This window comes from Lagopus leucura, unplaced genomic scaffold, assembly GCF_019238085.1.
Source record: "Lagopus leucura isolate 7727_CA_CO unplaced genomic scaffold, USGS_WTPT01 Super-Scaffold_100015, whole genome shotgun sequence".
NCBI lineage: Eukaryota > Metazoa > Chordata > Aves > Galliformes > Phasianidae > Lagopus > Lagopus leucura.
The window spans coordinates 2,553,588-2,571,516 of NW_024962269.1; the positions used below are offsets into that span (position 1 = coordinate 2,553,588).

Consider the following 17,929-nt stretch of genomic DNA (forward strand, 5'->3'; position numbering starts at 1 on the left):
AACAACTGAATGCAACATCTGTTGGCTAAGCTGAGGAGCCGAATCATCTCTGCTTTCTTTTTTTCCTTTGTGTGTACGTGTGCATGTGCACCAGGTAAGAGATGTACATGGTCGAAGAAATAGTAAAGAAATAATAAACACTGCAGACATAACTTAGATGTGTCCTGAAATAATGAAATCATTCACAGCCATCTGCTCTCCTCAGCAAAACAGAGATGAAGACTGTTGCTGAATTACAGAATCTTTCATAGCTAATGTATTACATCTCTAATAATGCACATATTATTTATGTTAGGGAAGGACGTGTATCCTAATGGTTCCTCCATATCAGATTTATATAGCAGTAGAATTGAGGTCCTGTTTCTTCAACAGGGAACATTCATGCTAGGGAAAAGTAGTGCAGGATTTTCCAAGAGATTGAAGTACCCGTCAGGATTTCCATCATGACCAACAAAATAAGCGCTCTCATGCACAACCATCAGTGTTGTATCCAGAAGCCATTTCACCACAAAAAGAAGTGGGACAGATTCTAGCCTAGTTTCTCACCTGCAGGCAAAAGGTCCTGCGCTGAGACATTGCATCTGGGCTGTGTTCCAATTCAGTTCTTCATAATCCCTTAAGGCATGGCTGTCCAAACTTCTGGCAACCCAACAAAGACATAAATAGTGGGATATTTGGCGTTCATTTCTTGTGAAACCGTTGCATCAGTTTGGTTTAATGGAAGTGGTTGAAATTCTTAGTGAGTTCTCAATATGTTTGTCAGAGATTTTTGATGAAATTTTACTCTTCCTATACTTAATTCTCGAAAGCTGTCATTCGCAAATATATGTACTGTCAAAAAATTATGACATGAGTTCAGGTGTGATTGTGAAGCTAGAGGTATTCTTCCCTGGTAAGATAGATATTACAGAAGTCTGATAAAGAGACATGCTCAAATGTTTGATTGAATATGTGATTGCAACTCTGTATATCCCATTTGAAAATTCACAGATGATCTGTCTATACTGACTGAAAATGGAGTTGCAAATACACCAAAAGATTGTTAATTTTTTCAGCAGTGATGAAAACTTGTTCTCAAGTTCCTCTATTAAAACTAAAGCATGGTTGGAATTTTTTCTGTTTGTAGGCTTGTGTTTAGCTAGTGTATCAAAATACATAAAATTATTTGCCATAACTTGAGTTGGCACTGCACTGTGCCCTCCCTGTGTCCTGGTTCCAGCTGGGCGTTGTTAATAGCACACCGATGGTTTGGTTGTTGCTGCATGACAGGCCTGGGCTGGGCTGCTTGGTGGGGAAGAGCCATACATGATGGCACGGGGCAGGAGGTGGATGCAATGCAAGCTGTGGGGCTGTGTGTGGCCCACACACTGCGGGCTGGACATGCCTGTCATAATGCCTAGCAGATAAAAAGGCCTTCTGTGGATTCTTCCTCAGTGATGCAGGTCCACCCCTTGTTTATGAAGCATAGATGCAAGTTCAAGCTTTACAACACAGACTGCTTTCATTGGGCAGCATGGCATTCCCTGCCTGGTGAAATTAGAACTTACTGCATTCGACCTCTTTTGCTCTTACTGTGCTGCCAGAATTACGTAATGCCAGTTAATTACATTTTAAAGATTAGAACATGGATAATGGTTAGCTGTCTTTGTGAAGTCATCAGACTAACTGTACTGTGGGTGTGACATCTTTTCTTACTGGAATTTGTTTCATTCACAGAGTGATTTTTCTGTTCAAAACAACTGTCATGCATCCTTTGTCCATGGATAATTACATAAGCTTTCAAATTTTTTCATATATTCTAACACATAGAGTACCAACTCATCCCAAAACCTCTACTCACACAGACAAAAGACATAAAGATAAGCCTAAATGTCAACTGAAGCATGGAAAGAACAGTCCTGGTTGGTGAGGGCAGTAGTGCTGTAGCTTGGAGCCTGGTATTGGGTGTTCTCTGTAAGCACTGGTTGTAAAGACTGAACTGAAGTGAGCTGTTCTACTGAGTTTGCTTATCTTCTCATTTTATGAGGTTGCACTGGTTAAGTATGGAACTGAGGAACTGAAACCATCTGTGCAGGGATTTCATACTGTCTTCACTAACAGCTTGTGAAGCTCATCTTTCTAGGGTACAGTCAGGTACTCAACGTGAGAGTCTGGCCTCTTGCTGAACTTTTCAGACACTTGGCTTTGCACAGACACACAGCAGTAAGCTAATTCCCTCCAAAGCTTATCAGCTGTGCTGTTTTTCTGATGCACATGCTTCTTTCAGCTGAGCTTCATATTTCCCAGCAGTTATTTTCTCAATCATAGGTACTCTTGTAATACCTCCTACCATAACATTTGAATTCTTCACAAGCACTTGTGTGCTGCTTTGGGAAGTGTTGACTTTGGGAAGTGTTGTTGGTTTCTTTATGGGCACAAAGGAGCTCTATATGTAATTATTGTGGCAAAGAGTATGTAACTAATGTGTCAGGACTACTAACTGTAAAGATACTCAGAGGCTGAAGCAGGTAATGCGGGTTGTTATGAAAGCCTATGCAAGTTTTAGAGGGGAGGGTATACATAAGCTTTCAAGGCAGTTGAGGCCTGTGTCATATGGTCTGAGTTCAGGAAAACAGTTGTATGTTTGCCTGCAATTCCATCTTTTGTAAGATCCTGAGGACACAGTATGGGTCTGTGAGTGAGCTGGCAAATGAACCTCGTTTTCCTAAGCTGTAGGCATACCCACTGCTGCTTGAACGATGCTGTCTCTTAACTGCCAGTCAGACAGGGGAGCAGAGGGCAGGCAGCGTCCTGGCCAGCAGGGGATGGGGCACCCATGCAGCCCATCCTGCTTCAGGATCTGGCGCTGTGTGGGTGCCATGTGCAGCCCTGTGCCCACACTGGGCATTGCTCCACTTGTTGACTTGGGGACTTGCGAATGCAGGCTGATGTACAATTCTCAAGTGTGCTGTGTAGCAGCTCTTTTTTTTTCCCAGACAAGGCAGTTCAGCTTCAAACATCTCTCTCTTATTTGTAAGCAGTTTAAACTTTACACTCAAGTTATCTTCTTTTTCCCCAAGCTTGTAGTTTACAGGGAAAACCATCAAAAATAAGTACATAACATGTATACAAACCCTTAAAATCTACCAGAACCTTTAGTCTCCACTTGTTTTCCTTTGTGGTATTTTGTTTTATTAATAAGGCTGGCTCTATATGCATGACAAAATAAGAAAGCTATTTCTGATGAAGCAGACAAGTCTTCGTTAGACATCAAATATAACTAATATTTGATGTCATAAATATTAATAGCTTACATGTCTTTAGATACTTTAGAACCAATTCCAAACATTTTTTTTTTATTATTCTCTGTTATTTATTTTTTCACACTGAACTACTGGAAGGAATTTTCCCCCACTTCTCTGTGAAAAAATCCATCAAGTTCTGCAGGCCTGATTCCATCTTTTGAAACCTCTTTTTAAACTATTTGAAATAAGATTTGTTCAGTGTGCTTTGCAGCGTGTGGCTAATTTGTACCCCGGCAAAGTCAACCACTAGGGTCGTGCATCAGAAATGAGTGTATGATAGCCAGCAGTTTGGCTGTCTGGGCTGACGTGGGGACTCCCAGAGCAGAACAGAACACACTGTCTGTGGACCAGCACTGCACAGCCACTCGCTTGGCATGCAATCTCTTGGGCAGTTCTCTACAGGTACTGAACAGTACTTGGCATTTCCAAATAGGAGTGGTTTCAGTAACCCTGTGTTGATCTTCCTTAAAAATAGGAAGAATAGGCCTCTTTCTGAGCTGAATATCTCCATATCTTCCCTTGACTGTATAGTTTCCTGCTTAGATCACAAACTCTTTTGATGTCTGGTAAGTAATGACCAATATTACCAGTTGAACAATTCTTGATGCAGAGACCAGAGTCTCCCAGAGGTTACATAGCCGTACCTGTTTTTAATATTGTGGTTGGGACCCAAGTTAAAAGATCCATACATGTGCTAAGGAGAGAGGATTCTTTGCCTGAGGAGTGCTAAATATAAATAGGGAATGTGCCAGTGTGAGGAAAACAGTTGTTCTTTCAAGAATTACAACTTGCTCAGTGTATTTGTGCATGTTTGTTTCTGGGGGACTTCTTTCTTTCATGTAAATAAGTTTATAGAAAAAAAATCTGTGCAAAACCAACATTTCACTCTGCCTTTGCCTTTGAGTCTTCGCTCTTAATAAGCTCGGCAATGGCTTCCTGACTGTTGCTGCAGTAAAACACAGTTGCTGTGTTACAGACTCTACTGGTGACATAGTCCAGTTGTTTTTCTAAGATGTATAGGAACGATGGAGCACAAACTTAGTTCTTATAACCCAGTCCTTCCTATTGCTATAGGAATAAATACAGGAATATAAGGAAAAGTCCTTCCTATTCCTATAGAGGACTGCTGTGCTGTCTGTGCAGTCAGACCTCTGATGACTACATATATTAACCCTGCCATATTTCTTCTCTGGCTCCAGGTTCCCTGTGATCTCCTACAAAGGCCTCCGTTTTCCTTGCAGTTCTCCCCCTTCACATTGTGCACTCGTGGCACTGGAGGATGCAGCTTAGATCTCCAGCTAGTCACTCACACTGCTTTGGACAGCAAGCACATGAGTGGCTGTTTCTGGGTAGAAGCATTTTTCAGTACCAGGTCAAAACTGAGAGGAGTTAAAGCTCTCTTTCTACTGAGTTTCTAATTTCTTATAGTGTTTTCTTAAATATTTTCCTAAAACATTGCCTGGATAGAAAACCCAGGTTCAAATTAACCCCTTCTTGTGGGAAAGACAGTCTGAATTCAATCACTATTTCATTTTGGTTGGCAGCTGTGAACCAGTCAGCAGGTGCATCCTCTGACAAGTCAGCAAACAGCTCTCACTTAGGAAATAGGAAGGGAGGGCTCCTAAAGCAGGTATGGTATAGGGAACAAAGGACATTATCTGTGGGGAACCAAGTAAATCTATTCTGGTGCTTACACTACAATATGCTTTTCAGTTCTGTTCTGTGTTAGCCATCCCCACTGATATCAACGGGAGTTGTATTGTGGGTTGAAAGGATAACAGCATAAGGACAGTGATATACAATCTTGAAAAGCCTCTGTGTCCAGAGAGAGCTCCCTGAATGCTCTCACTAATGGCTCCTTACAGAACTTACGGAATGAAATCCTAGTATTGCTCCTGCCAAGGTCAGGGAGACAGCTTATGAGAACAGATTGAAGTTTTCGTTGTGTCGGGGTCTGGATGTTATTGTATTTGAGAAAACACTTAATAGCAATACTTTTGCAGCTCTTTCTCTGGCTATTGATTTTTCCAGTGATTGTGTGTTAATTATACAGTTTCAGCAAGTGAATGAAGAAATGGAAACGTCCAAGGGTAGTCTGAATCATTTGTTTCAGAGAGTTGAATATGTTGCTTCTCATTGTCAGTAGTTTGGTGACTCCCAGGGAATTGATGAGTAGATGGAACCTTATTGCCTAGGGTTTTGAATTGTCGTAGAGACTCAGAAATGTGCTTATATTGTGAAAAAAGAAACAAAATCCATCACCTTTTCATGCCAATTAGCTTAATCTTAACTTGCACGGTGATTTCTGTGCACATAGCAGACAATTGCATGCATTGTTCAGCAGCGTAGGAACTTTGTATATAAACTTCTGTCTTTCTCTGTGTGACTAAAATTAGACTAGTTCTGCTGGCTTGAAATAAGGAGTCTGCAAAAGAGGTATCAGGAAGTTCTGGAAGAGATTTAGATTTGCTCAGGCAACTTACTGTAGTTAGTACAGCTAAAACAATAATTTAGTAGGTTTTTCCCTTCCATATAGACAATAAGAATCAGTCATAATGCCTTCAGAGTCAAAGGTTATGTAGAAAGAGAGTCCATGCAGAATAGGTAAATATTTATAAGAGAAGTTTTCTCTCCTAAAATGTACAGTCACTATTTACTATCGCAGGGAAAGGAACAGTGAATATAGCATGCTTGGAAGAGTGAAGCGTTTCCTAAGGCCCACAGAGAAGCCGGGTGGTGGAGCTTCTGCAAGGCAAACTTAAGTCCTGATGCTATGGCACAAGCTTTTCAGGTGTATGAATTACCTGTGCTAACAAAAACAAATAACCAAAACTCCTGCTCCAAGTTCTGCTGAGCCAGAGGCGTTCCTCTCAGCCGTCGCTGTGAATACAGGCATGGTTCACATCCCCCCACTCCTCAGAGGAGAAAGGCTTTTACCATTGCTGTGCTGAGAGGTTTAGGGAATTCTTCATGTCAGGATGCTCCAAGGATCCAGGCTTATATAGTGAAGCTTGCTGGTTCTCTATAAGATAGTTCTTGGCCTTCATAAGAGGTATTTTCAGAGCTAAAGTGGATGAATAGTGACAGCTTCTGCTTTGTGTCCTCAGAAGCTGAAGGAGAAGACAATGCTGAAAATAGTATTGAACTCTGTGCTGCTGACCTCCTACCCAACTGTGCCACATCCATATTCACAGAACCATAACCTCCCTGACTTGCACTGAGAAATAAGGACGCATTGTTAATGACTCAGATTCATCCCATTGAGTTTCTTTGCAACGGCATTTGACCCCAAAACTGTCCTTTTAAGCAGCGTCTCTTTACTTTAGAAGAAAAAAAAAGATCATCTAGAGCTTGGTCATGGAGAAACAGTTTGAGTATTTTGGTTGTTTTCTTTGGTTGTAGGAACTGACAATGCAGACTGATCAGGACCAGAGACTATTTTTGAGAGACTTTTAGTATTTTGGACATAAGAAACAGTGGCACTTGGATGTATATACAGCCCCTACTGCAAAGGCTAATGAGTGATCAAGAGTATTTGATATCTCATGTTTTTTTTTCTTTTCTGGTGCTCTGGGTGGTTGTATGATCTGATTTTGCCCCTGATTCTGTCAGGGACTCTGTGGTCTGACAAAGCTTTTAAGTTGTTTTTGAAATACACTTTGCTTTATAATTCATGCCTGTGACCAGTGAGGGAAAAAAAAGCTTGTTCTCCAATGCACAACTCCAACACAGCAATTGCAGGTAGAAAGAGCTGACCGGTTGGATAGAATTTGAGTGCTACAGGCAGAATGGGGCTTGTTTTCCAATGGTGAACCTTCATCTGAACGTGCAGGAGGTGCCCCTGGTGATTCCTGCTTGATGACTTCAAAACAGCCTGATCTTGATGGAAACATTTCAGAACAATTCCAGGCTCAAAAATAAAAGACAGCGTATCTTGTATATCCTCAGAAAGAGAAGGAAAAAGAAAAGCGTCAGGGAGAACTCTCAAAAGCCAGGCTCTGGAAGCAGAGCCAGTGGAGTTCATTGCTAATTGCCCCTCACTGGGTTCACTCAGTGGGTGAAGAAGAGAATAAGGTAATTTCTGGAGTAGTCAACCCTTGCTTGATTGCAGTTGGAGGTGTCCCCCCTCTGGGTTTGCAGACTGTAGCTGTGTGGGCACAGCAGCACTTTCAGCCCTCTTGTGCACTGCTGCCTGTCTCTGGACTTGCTGTCTGTCCTGTGGAAGCATAACCAGCCATATGGTCTGATGGAGCTAATCCCTGTCTGCATTGCCTGGGGCTGCTGGCATCCATGAGTGAATGCCTACACCATCACCAGGGCAGCAATTGGAAAACATGTGGCTGTGTAGATGTCTGCCATGGCAGCAGGGCCAGCAAGCCTCATCCTATGGAAGTAGATTACACTGACAAATGTGCTTTCACTGATGTGACTTACGCTTTAAGTTCTCCCAGAAAACACCAACAGCTTTAATACCAGCATAACTAAACTTACTAAGGAGTTTGCCAGTATAGAAATGCTACAGAAAATTAATGGGTCCTTCACCCTGTTAGATCAAATCCAACCAACGTTTCTACAGTGGAGACATGGCCTAATACTGTCAGGTTTAATGTCATTAGTGAAATTCCATCACAGGAATTCATCCACCCACTCTTTTAGTGATGATTTCCAAAGAAAATCCGGTGTGAGTAGCTCTGATGGTTACGTCTCACAGCGCCTGGTGGCTTTCCTTAACAATCCTGGAGAACTGAATATTAGAGTGTCTCAAATGTCTGTTTTGTCATTTGAAAAAGACGGAGAAAGTACATTTGAGATCTTACTGAGGGATACAAAAAGCAGATAATGTGGTTTTAACCCAAGCACAGAAAAGACAGAGTCTCTCATGTTCTTCTTGTTTTATCTCTAAGTATTTAGGACTGTGATTTTGTTAATGCACAGAATGCTTAGTCCACAGCCTGAAAGTTATCCTATCCAATTAAAAAAGGGAATTCTGAGCTGCTCTTCTTTTCTCCAAACACTCAAAAAAACAAATGCACTTTGGTAAAAGAGGAACTTAGAACCCAGTATTCTGAGTTTGAACTTTCTTTGGGCAGTTCTGTTGGTGTGTGCTCTAGATGTGACTAAAAACAACAACAGAACATTTCTGGCATATGGTCTGAAAGCACTAGGCTAACATTTGAGGAAGAACAGAAAAAGAACTTACTTGTTTTGCAGTTTTCAGGCACCCATAACTATGCAGCATTACGGTGCCTGTGTACACACTCTACCTGACCTACCCTGTCTGCTGGCTGATGGTGACCCCAAATGAGAGAAAGGCAGAATATTTGCCAACTTAAAAAAGTGTTTGAATGTTTTGAAAAAAATACTTGAGGGTGATATCCTGGCCCCATTTAATTTACTTTATGGTTTCAATTGATTTTAATGGAATTAAAATTGTTCTCTGAAATCCCCAATTAATGTACAAAGTGCTCACAAATATGGCTAAGGTGAGCTCTGCTGTGGGAGCGGGCTGAATGACTGTTGGGGTGTGAAAACTCAGAGCATAAAGAAAGCAGCAAGGCACAAGATCTTCCCTCCCTGCAGAGTTGTTCATCACAGGGGTTGTGTCGATTTCAGAGAACGTACCCGCACCAGTCGTGCGAATCGCAAGTGATTGAAATTGCCTAACTTGGAAAATGGGTATCAGGGGAAGCACCTCCATGGTGTTCAGCCTGCGTGCATCCACTTCTGAGAGTAGATCTGTTTCTCAGAGCCTTCAGATAGATCTGGCCCTTCTACATCGGTGAAGGATGAGGAAGCTGCAGCTCAATGAATGAATTGGTATTTGTTAGTGTCTCATTAGAGTGTTCCCTATTAGAATCTGTTAGAATGTTCTCCTTGCCACCAATGTAATGTAAATTTGGAGCCCATTTACATGTGATAGGGATCAGTCTCTTGATTATCTTCCCTATTCTCCAGAGAACTTCCTTATCCTAGAAATAGAAAGATGTAATTATGAAACTGTCTTCAGCCAGGGCTCAAGTACATCAAGCACAAACCAAGAGAAAATACAAATTGTTTGTGTTTTTGTGTGTTTGTGGGCTTTCTCAGCAGGCCCACACCAGCCTAATCCTATCCTTCTGAGCAGTCTTTCCTGGTGTAAATAACCCCACTTGGCAGAAAGCTAAGGAGAGCACAGAGCCCCGAGTGGAGCGGGCCAGGGCTCTGGCTGGAGGGCTGTGACTGTGCAGCCCCGTGAGCTCCGGTCCTAGCAGGAGTGTTGCATGAAGGCACACAGTGCTGACTGCACCTTTCAGCTCCCCAGCGCTCTGCATCTCATCGTGGAGCTGAGGAGTTGCAATCTGATAGAAATCTGGCAATTTCTATCAGATCCACAAAGGCTACAACAGGAGAGAAACACAGGAAGACGTGGGAAGGAATGGGATGCAGCTATTGCTCTGCTGAATAGAAAATGCAGATCTGTGCTTTGGAAGCCCACGAGTTGTGTTTTTTGAAGAGATGGTTGCCCTCTGCGTGTGGCTGGCTGTGGAGGTTGCTTCCCTTACTCCCAACCCGATGTCCTGCAGCAGACTGCAGGGCATGTAAGGGTGTTTCCATCTGGCCTCGTGCTGACCTGATATTTCCAGCACATATTTTTGGCCAGGGTTGGGAAGAGTGTGCGGCAATGTCCAGACATTTCTGAACAGAGGCTTTGGAGCCTTTGTGGTTATTTCAGCTGAGCTCACGTTTGTTCCGTGTTCGGTTGGAGATCCATTGGCACTGCCAATAGTAGGAATAAATTGGCCCTGCGGTTATTGGCCTGGGCTGTTAGAGCAGATGTGTGGGTCTGCTCATGGGAGCAGCGCTGGGACCAAGAGGTCCCGAATGCTCCAACGGGCACCAGTCTGCCCCCAAGATTGGAGCTGAAGCCACTCGTGACATGAGGCTGGGCAGCAGGACACGGCTCGGGGCGCAGCCACAGCCCAGCTGGACGGCCCGAGCACTGGGGAAGTGCTGCCCCTGCGTGCTCTGGTTTCATCGTTGGGAAAAATATTTACAAATAAGCCTGGTGCGTGCGGGTGGTTAGTGCCGCGTAGGCTGAGGGAGTGGAAAAGCAGTTTTCCCGTGGCGTGAGATTATTCTTGGCCGTAATGCCTCTCTGAGGAGCCGCGCTAATGAATGCAAAACACTCGAGTTACTACTTAATAAAAGCCGAGGCCCTCCTAAATAGCGCAGAATGAAGGGCCTTTATGCGGCGGCGGCCGCAGAAGGGGCACGAGCCGCTCCCGGCAGCGGCAGGGGCGGGTGCCGCTGGGCTCGGCTGCGGTGAAGCCGCACGGGGCCGCGGACGGCGGGAGGGGAGCTGCGCCGGGACCGGGCCGCCCGGGGGCCGCGTCGCTCCGAGCGCTGCTCCGCCGCACGCCGCAGCCCTCGGCCCTCACCCCTCGCTCTCGCTGCAACGGCCGGGGCGCCGCTTCGAGGTCTCCCCTGGCAGCCCGGCGCGGAGAGAGGCGGCACGGCGCGGTTCGGCGGGCGCGGGGGGCGGGCGGGGGCCTTTGCCCGCTCTTCCCACGGAGGGGCTGCGGGCGGCCTTTTCTGCTTTTTCTCTCACCCTGCTAAATAAAAACGTTATCTTCCGAAGCGCGGCGGGGCCCGGCGGAATAAACGTGGAACCCGCGGGTCGCGTTGCACGATATTGTGTTTCTTGCAAACGGGGGTGCCGGTGCAGCCCGCGTCCTAGCGCAAACGGACCCAGAAGGAGAGAGGAAGATAAAATGAATTTAAATTCCAAAGGAGTTTCAGCGCTGGTTTCCTAGTCCCCGAGTCAGCAATGTGTTTGTGAAAATTCAGCCTTTTTGTCTCTTAGAAAAAAAGGGCTAAATCTACATCGGTGGCCCAGTCTAGGTTTGCTATTCTTTGCATTTTCTATTCAAGTGAATGAGAGTGAATGAAGTGGCCTGGGACCCTTTATTTGATCTACTCAATTGCATAAAGTGACAGAATTCTAATATATTTGTTTAATGCTCTTCAATGGGGCTTTCACTTTCTAGCTTGCAAATGAAGCCTCGATCTGCAAAGTTTTGTCCTTTTCTTCTTTCCACCGTTTTTTTTCTTGGCACGGAGACCATATTTCATAACTCGGGCCACGGTTTGAAGTGATTTCGAGAGGAGTTTTAGACTCGAAAAGTGGGAAATAAAGAAACAGATGTGAAGTTATTGTAAATTCTTATAGTGGGCTCTGGGGCTATTGTAAGCCCACTGCAGGCGGTCCAAAGCCTCTCTTTTTCATGCTGTAATTGAAACATATTAATTAGATAATTTGTTGTTAGTTTAAAAGAAACAAATAAAGCCCCTCCGAGGCTTCACAGCCTCGGTTTCTTTTTGTTAATAAAAACAAAACCAAAAACAAAAACCCACAGAGTGACATTTATATTAGGATCTGCAGATCAGTCGGCCCTGCTGCCACCGAAGCGCCGCGGTCGGTGCCTCTTCCCAAGGAGCGCGGCAGGGCCGGGGCGCACCGGGACCTCGCACCTGGCCCGGGCCGGCCCCGAGAGCCGTGCCGAGGGGCAGCGAAGGGGCGAGCGAGAGCTGCTGCCTGCGGGCTCGCTTCAGTAGAGCACGCGGTGCTGCGGGCGGTGTCCCGTCACACGGCGAGGGAGCGAGGGGGGCGGTTGGAAAGGGAAAAAAAAAGAACCGTCCGGACGAGAAAGGGTTCACGTACCGTGCACTGACCCACAGCGAAAGCCCGAGCCGCCGAGCGCGGCCGGCTCTGCCACTTGCCCCGTGCACCCGGCAGCTTTCCGACGCTAGAGAGCCTTCTGGCTGGGGTGAGCGGTCTGTGCAGCGAGAACGCTTGGCCGGTAGCATCTCACCGGCAAATAAACCAAAAAAGAACTAGATAGCACTCTCTTCCCCCGCGACCCTACCGTGGTCTCCGAGCTGAGCTCGGTCGGAGCTGATTACTCGCACCCCCTTCGCCCCTTCCCTCCCCGCCGTTGTCTCTCACTGCTGTGCTTCAGATCTGTGTTTATTGACATTGGACTTGAGCCATTAGGGAGATTTACCAAGTCAAAGCAGTAAATTCGAGCGACGCACCGAGCGGCGTGTTTGTTTGCGACCTGCCTCCGGGCAGCGCCGGGCAGCGGGGCCGGGCTACGGGGCTCTGCCCGCTCAGAGTGTGGGTTAAAAAGGACCCTGAAAGTGCATCCTCGTCTTCTGAGCTCGGCTCGGATTTCGTCTTTGAGGATCTCTGAGGATTTGCTGTGAGTGCTGGGTCATAAAATGAGACGGAAAAAAAAAAAAAAAAAAAAAAAAAAAGAGTCCTCGTCGTTTAAAAATGTGGGTCAGCGCTTGTTTAGGAAAAGTTTGTCGAGTTCTGTGTCCATTGATCTGGTGATAAGTTTTGAATGCTTTCTTTACTGATCGTGTTGATATAATCGTGGGCTGCACTTGATGAATGAGTTCAGTTGTCCCCCATCTGACAAGCTTTAGCGGCTTCATGCATTTTAATCAGCCCAATGATTCATGTATTTTCCACCTTTTTCTGTGTGGGGGATCCGTTCTCTTGGAGGGGAAAAAAAAAAAAAAAAAAAAAAAGCAAGAAAGAAAAAAAGTCGCACCAGGATTAAATGCCCTTTGTATTAATCTTAAAAGTTCGGCAGTACCGTGTTGTAGGTGCTGGGGAACTTACGCTGCTCCTGGTGCAGAAATTCAGGGCTGCACCACTGGCAGGGATTCACCTCGATAAGATCGGGGACGGGGAGTCAAAGAATCCCGGCGGCTTATTAGAATACAATGCCATTTGCTTTCTAATAAGCGTTGAAGTACTCAGTTGTGTGTACCTGCGTTCTTGGCGGACCCGGCTCTTCCCCGAGACACCTACTGCCTAATTTCTCCGTATTACTTCTGTCACGTTCAACAGTTGCAGAATCCTTGCGAAATGCCCATAGGGCTGACCGGGCGGTGCCGGACGGCGCTCACAGCGGCCGCTGAAGCCCCGGTCTGAGGGGCACCGCGCTGACAGCGGGGTGGGGGCTGTGAGCTTCGGGCTTTGCTTCTTGCACAGCGTGCTTAGCGGGGATGGAAAGTAGTTACAGAGCTTTAGGAAATTACCAAGTGAAAGGCTTCCATATTCTACTTTTACTCGGAACAGATGCGGCTGTCCCTTTTGTAGGAAACACTGCAACTGCCACAATTCAGTATTCTGACTTAAAGACTAATTAATCCTGTAAGAGTTTTAATACTCTTTTATGTTCGCTGTCTTGTGGACGCTCACACATCTCTGCTTAGCAGAGAAAAACTAGCTGCGGCTATGAGGATGGCACACACACGGACACGGACACGGCCGTAAGTGCGGCGTTTGTGGCTCTGCGTGTCAGTGTGTGCGTGGGTCGGTAAGCAGACAGACAGACAGACAGACAGACACAACACACACACACACACCACGCGCACTGTGTTGTCTCTTCACTAAGTCATCGGTAAGGACGATTTTCCCCACTTTTCCCCAACACTGGTGTGATATAGTAACTGCATTTGCAGCGATCTCCCGAGAAAGAGCGTCCAGAGATGGGAATGTCATCCCTTGTTCGTATGGAAACTCTTCAAAAAGACAAATAAGCTGTGTCTGCATTTACATATTTTAATGAGAAAATATTATTTGGACGACTAGGTTCATAATTTAACGTAGACACTTTTTTTTTTTTTAACCTTTTTTTTTTAACCTTTGTTTTAAAACACACATGCTGGGAATGAGAACACCGATATTTCAAATGCCATGCTCATTCTGTACAGGAAGAAAAGAGTTAAAAAGAAATTTCTTTGCAGGATCAATAGACACTAATGCTGTTCGTAGAGGTTTGCTTTTTCTTTTTCCTTAACTTAAGCAGTTCACGACAGAACAACAGTTCGGTTTCCAGCAAACTACCTAAAAACTAGAAAATGTTTCAAACAAAAGTGCGTTTTACACATTTATAACCATTCCTATTCACAACCATGTACAGCTTCCCCAGCCCCTGCCTGCGCCGTGCCGTACCCGGGGCACAGCTCCGCCGGCGCCGAGCCTGCGCAGGGCTGGTTTGGTTCGTTTGTGAGCCGTGAAATAGCTACAGAATTAAAAAAATAAAGAAACCCCGAACCTCCGTCTGAATCGGAAGTTATCAGACAAATCAACTTCGATTTCTCTTCCACCGGAAAACTACGGTCAACATCCACTTTACAACATGTACTGCGAGGGGGACCTCGTGTGATGTACAGTACAGATACGAGCCCGCTATTTACAGGGAAACACGCGCTTTGTAAACAGTGCGGGCGCGGGGGCGGAGCGGCTGCTTCCCCGCAGCACCGGGCCCCGCTCCCGACGCCCCGCTCTCCGCTCCCGGGCCGCCCGCCGCTGCCTCCGCCCCGCGGCGCTCCGGTTCTTGGGCGGCTCCGCCGTGTCCCCGCACCCCGCCCGGCGCGGCTCCGACCCCGCCGCCTGAGCCGCGCACCCGCACTCGCACCGCGCGGAGGGAACGGGCGCGTTCCGGGCTTCCGGAATCGGAGCGTTTGCCGCTCGGAGACCGGCGACGCCGCCGCTTTCGTGCGGTGAGACTGCGGCCGTTTTGTGCCGTTTATGGTTTTAAAGGTCGGTCCTAGGTAACACCCTGCTTTTCCCCAGACAAAGGAAAAGAAAGAGGCGAGGCTCGTCCGGTGCCCGGCACGCCGAGGGTATCCAGAGCGCTTCGGGGCGCGGCGGGTGGGAGGGCGGGGGGCTCCGCTCCGCTTTACCTCCAAGGAGCGGATAAACAAAGTTAAGGAGCGGCGAGGGCGAGACGGGGAGCGCGGCGGGGCGGCTCTGCGCCGTGCGCTCGGCCGACAGCGGAGAGCGGGGAGGGAGGTGCGGCGGGACGGAGCGGAGGGACCGTGGGGTCAGTGCACCGCCACCGAGTGCAGAGCGGGCGCCGGGCTCGTCAGAGTCTCGCTGGGGGTGGCCGGGCTGCTCTGGCTGGTGGCCGTCTGCGAAGACGTGGGGCTGAGAGAGGGCGGCGAGTTCGAGAGGATGGTGGGGATGGGCGCGGGCAGCGCGGGGAGGGCCGGCACGGCGGCGGGGGTCGGCTTGATGGGCACGGGGATGGCCGGCAAAGTTTGCCCGCCGTGGCACAGCGGCTTGATGGGCACGCCGTAGGCGCCGTACTCGCCGCCGGCCATGGAGATGGGGGTGGCCGTGTCGATCACGCCGGAGCCGTACACGTGGGGCCAGCCCGTGCCGATGGAGCTGCCCACCGTGGTGAGCTGGTTGGGGAGCGGGTAGGCGGCCGGCACGGGCTGCATGGTGGAGAAGGCGAGCCCGCCGGGCATCTTGTATTCTCGGGCGATTATGTTCTCGATGGCGAAGGGGTGCTTGAAGCTGGACGGCTGCGACACGCCGAGATTGTAGGTGGACATCTGGGGCAGGTGCGTGCCCGTGGCCGCCAGCGCGCTGAGACGCAGCTTTGCCTGCTGCTGCAGGTACTGCGCCGCGTCGGCCGGCTTGCTGGGAGCCAGGTGCTCCGACTTCAGCACTTTGAAGCGCTTGCGTCGCCGCAGGAAGCTGCCGTTCTCAAACATGTCCCCGCAGCTGGGATGCAGCGCCCAGAAGCTGCCCTTGCCCGGCTGGTCGGGCCGGCGCGGGATCTTGATGAAGCAGTCGTTGAAGGAGAGGTTGTGCCGCAGGGAGTTCTGCCAGCGCTGCGTGTTCTCCCGATAGTAGGGGAAGCGGTCCATGATGAACTTGTAGATCTCGCTCAGGGGCAGCATCTTCTCGGGAGAGCTCTGGATCGCCATGGCGGTCAGGGAGATGTAGGAGTAGGGGGGCTTCTGGTCGCTGTAAGTGTTTCTGCCCGGGCGAGGCATCTTCGCTTGGGGACCCGCGGAGATCTGCGGAAGGGCAGCGACAGGGATGGGGGGCGGGGGGGGGCGGAGGGGTGAGTCCGAGAGGCTGGGAAGAGCGGGCACGGGGCGCGGGGACCGCGGCCCTCGGGGCGATGCGGGCGGGGGGATCAGCCCAGAGCCGCGCGGCGCCGGCGGGGGCTGGCGGAGAGCAGCGCAGCGCCCTGCTCTCCGCTCCGGCCTTCCCACTCCGGCCCCGAGCCCGCCCGGCTTCTGCGGCGGCCGCTGTGCGTTCCAGCCTCTGCCGGGGGACGGGACTTCCTCCCGCTCGCTCGCGTCCCCTCCTCTCCCCTCGTCTCCCGTCCCCCCGCCCCGGCAGCCCCGAGCGTGCCCACCTTAAAGTTGCTGGAAGTTGACAGTCCGCATCCGGGACGCTGCCGGGAGTCGGGGCTGCTCCCCAGGGCGGTGCCGCCGCGCCTTTCTCGCCCCCCTGCTCGACCGCTCCGCTCCTCTGTAGTCCCGGCTCGCTTCGGGGAATCCTTTTGCGTAGCCTTCCCTTCTCCTCCGCGGGCTGAATCAGCTCCTTTTACACTGGCGGCAGCTGGGTTGCGGCAGCGGCTCGCCCGCTTCTCTGCAGCCGCGGTGAGCTAAGTAGTTGCCTCCATGTCCTTCCTCCAAGCATCTGATAGTTTTATGTGGTGACATGAGCAGAAAAGACCCCTGTAGAGGCGCTTCATTAATGTGCCACTTCTTCGCTATCATATGACAATCGCCTTGGGAGGAGGGGGAGGGCGGCGGGAGGAGGGGGTTGGAGAGAAAGGCATAATCTGGTTTCATTTACACCTATTTACATGGACACCTTGGGCCAATGGGAATCATTTCCATTTGAAGACGAGGCGAGGGGTGAAAAGGCTCCGCCAGCGGAATTGCGGTGTGATGGTCCTCAGTAGCGGGGGGGTGGGGAGGGGAGGTACGCGCCAACCTTTCTGTGGACTTTGCAGGAAGCTCGGTCCGCAATTCACACTTACAAATGGAGCTGCTGAGCGGTGCGATGTTTGACATGGAAATCGCTTGGCGGTGGTATTCTGTTTGTTCTGCATTGTTATCTGATTTGTGCTGTTGGCTAACGAAGGCGAGGCTTTCTGCCCGGAACGAGGGACTTTCCCTCGCCGAGCACAGGCGGGCTCTGCCCCGTTCCGGGGGCTTCGTGCGGGGCAGAGGAGGCGGGGGATCCCCCCGCGCCCGGCCCGGGGAGGTGCCTCCCCCAGCCGGCCCACCGGCTCCCCGCTCGCGAACCTGTTGGTGCTCGGCCCACGGGGGTGCGGGGCGCAGTGGGGTCCCCGCACCCCGCCGGTCTCTGCCCGGGAGCTCCGCGCCTCTGCTCCGTGCGGTCACCCCGGGCAGCCCCCGCGGTGCGGGATGGTGCGGGGCGCTGCGTGCCGTCATCCCGCGACGGGAGCGAGGGGGCTGCGAGCCCCGGGAGGGAGATGCTTTGCGGTGAATGCACATCCACTCCATTACCAGCGTTTTCGGAGTCGGTCAATAAATCACCAAAACGTAACTTAAACACGATGAATTTAGGAGATTAAACAATTTCATTAATATTGAAATGGCCGCTGAGGCTGAGAGCGGCCGCTTGAAATGCAAGCGCACGTTTTTCAATATTAACAGAAGTACTTGAAGAAAAGAATAATGTCACCTTCTTAATTCAGCAAAAATAACGGGGGGAGGAGGAGTGGAAAGAAGGGCAGGGGAGGTGTGAGCGCCAGCACTCAGCTCCTCGCCCTGCAGTGGGGCCGGGCCGGGCCGGGGGCTGCGGT

The 17,929-nt window shown here is 49.3% G+C and overlaps 1 protein-coding gene across 1 annotated transcript; it reads right to left on the reverse strand.

The window, feature by feature from the left end:
• Positions 1–15,170: 15,170 nt before the first annotated feature.
• Positions 15,171–16,133, reverse strand: FOXB1 (forkhead box B1). The gene has a single exon (XM_042876210.1). The coding sequence runs from the start codon at positions 16,131–16,133 to the stop codon at positions 15,171–15,173; it is 963 nt and encodes a 320-aa protein (XP_042732144.1).
• Between the last annotated feature and the right edge of the window lie 1,796 nt (positions 16,134–17,929).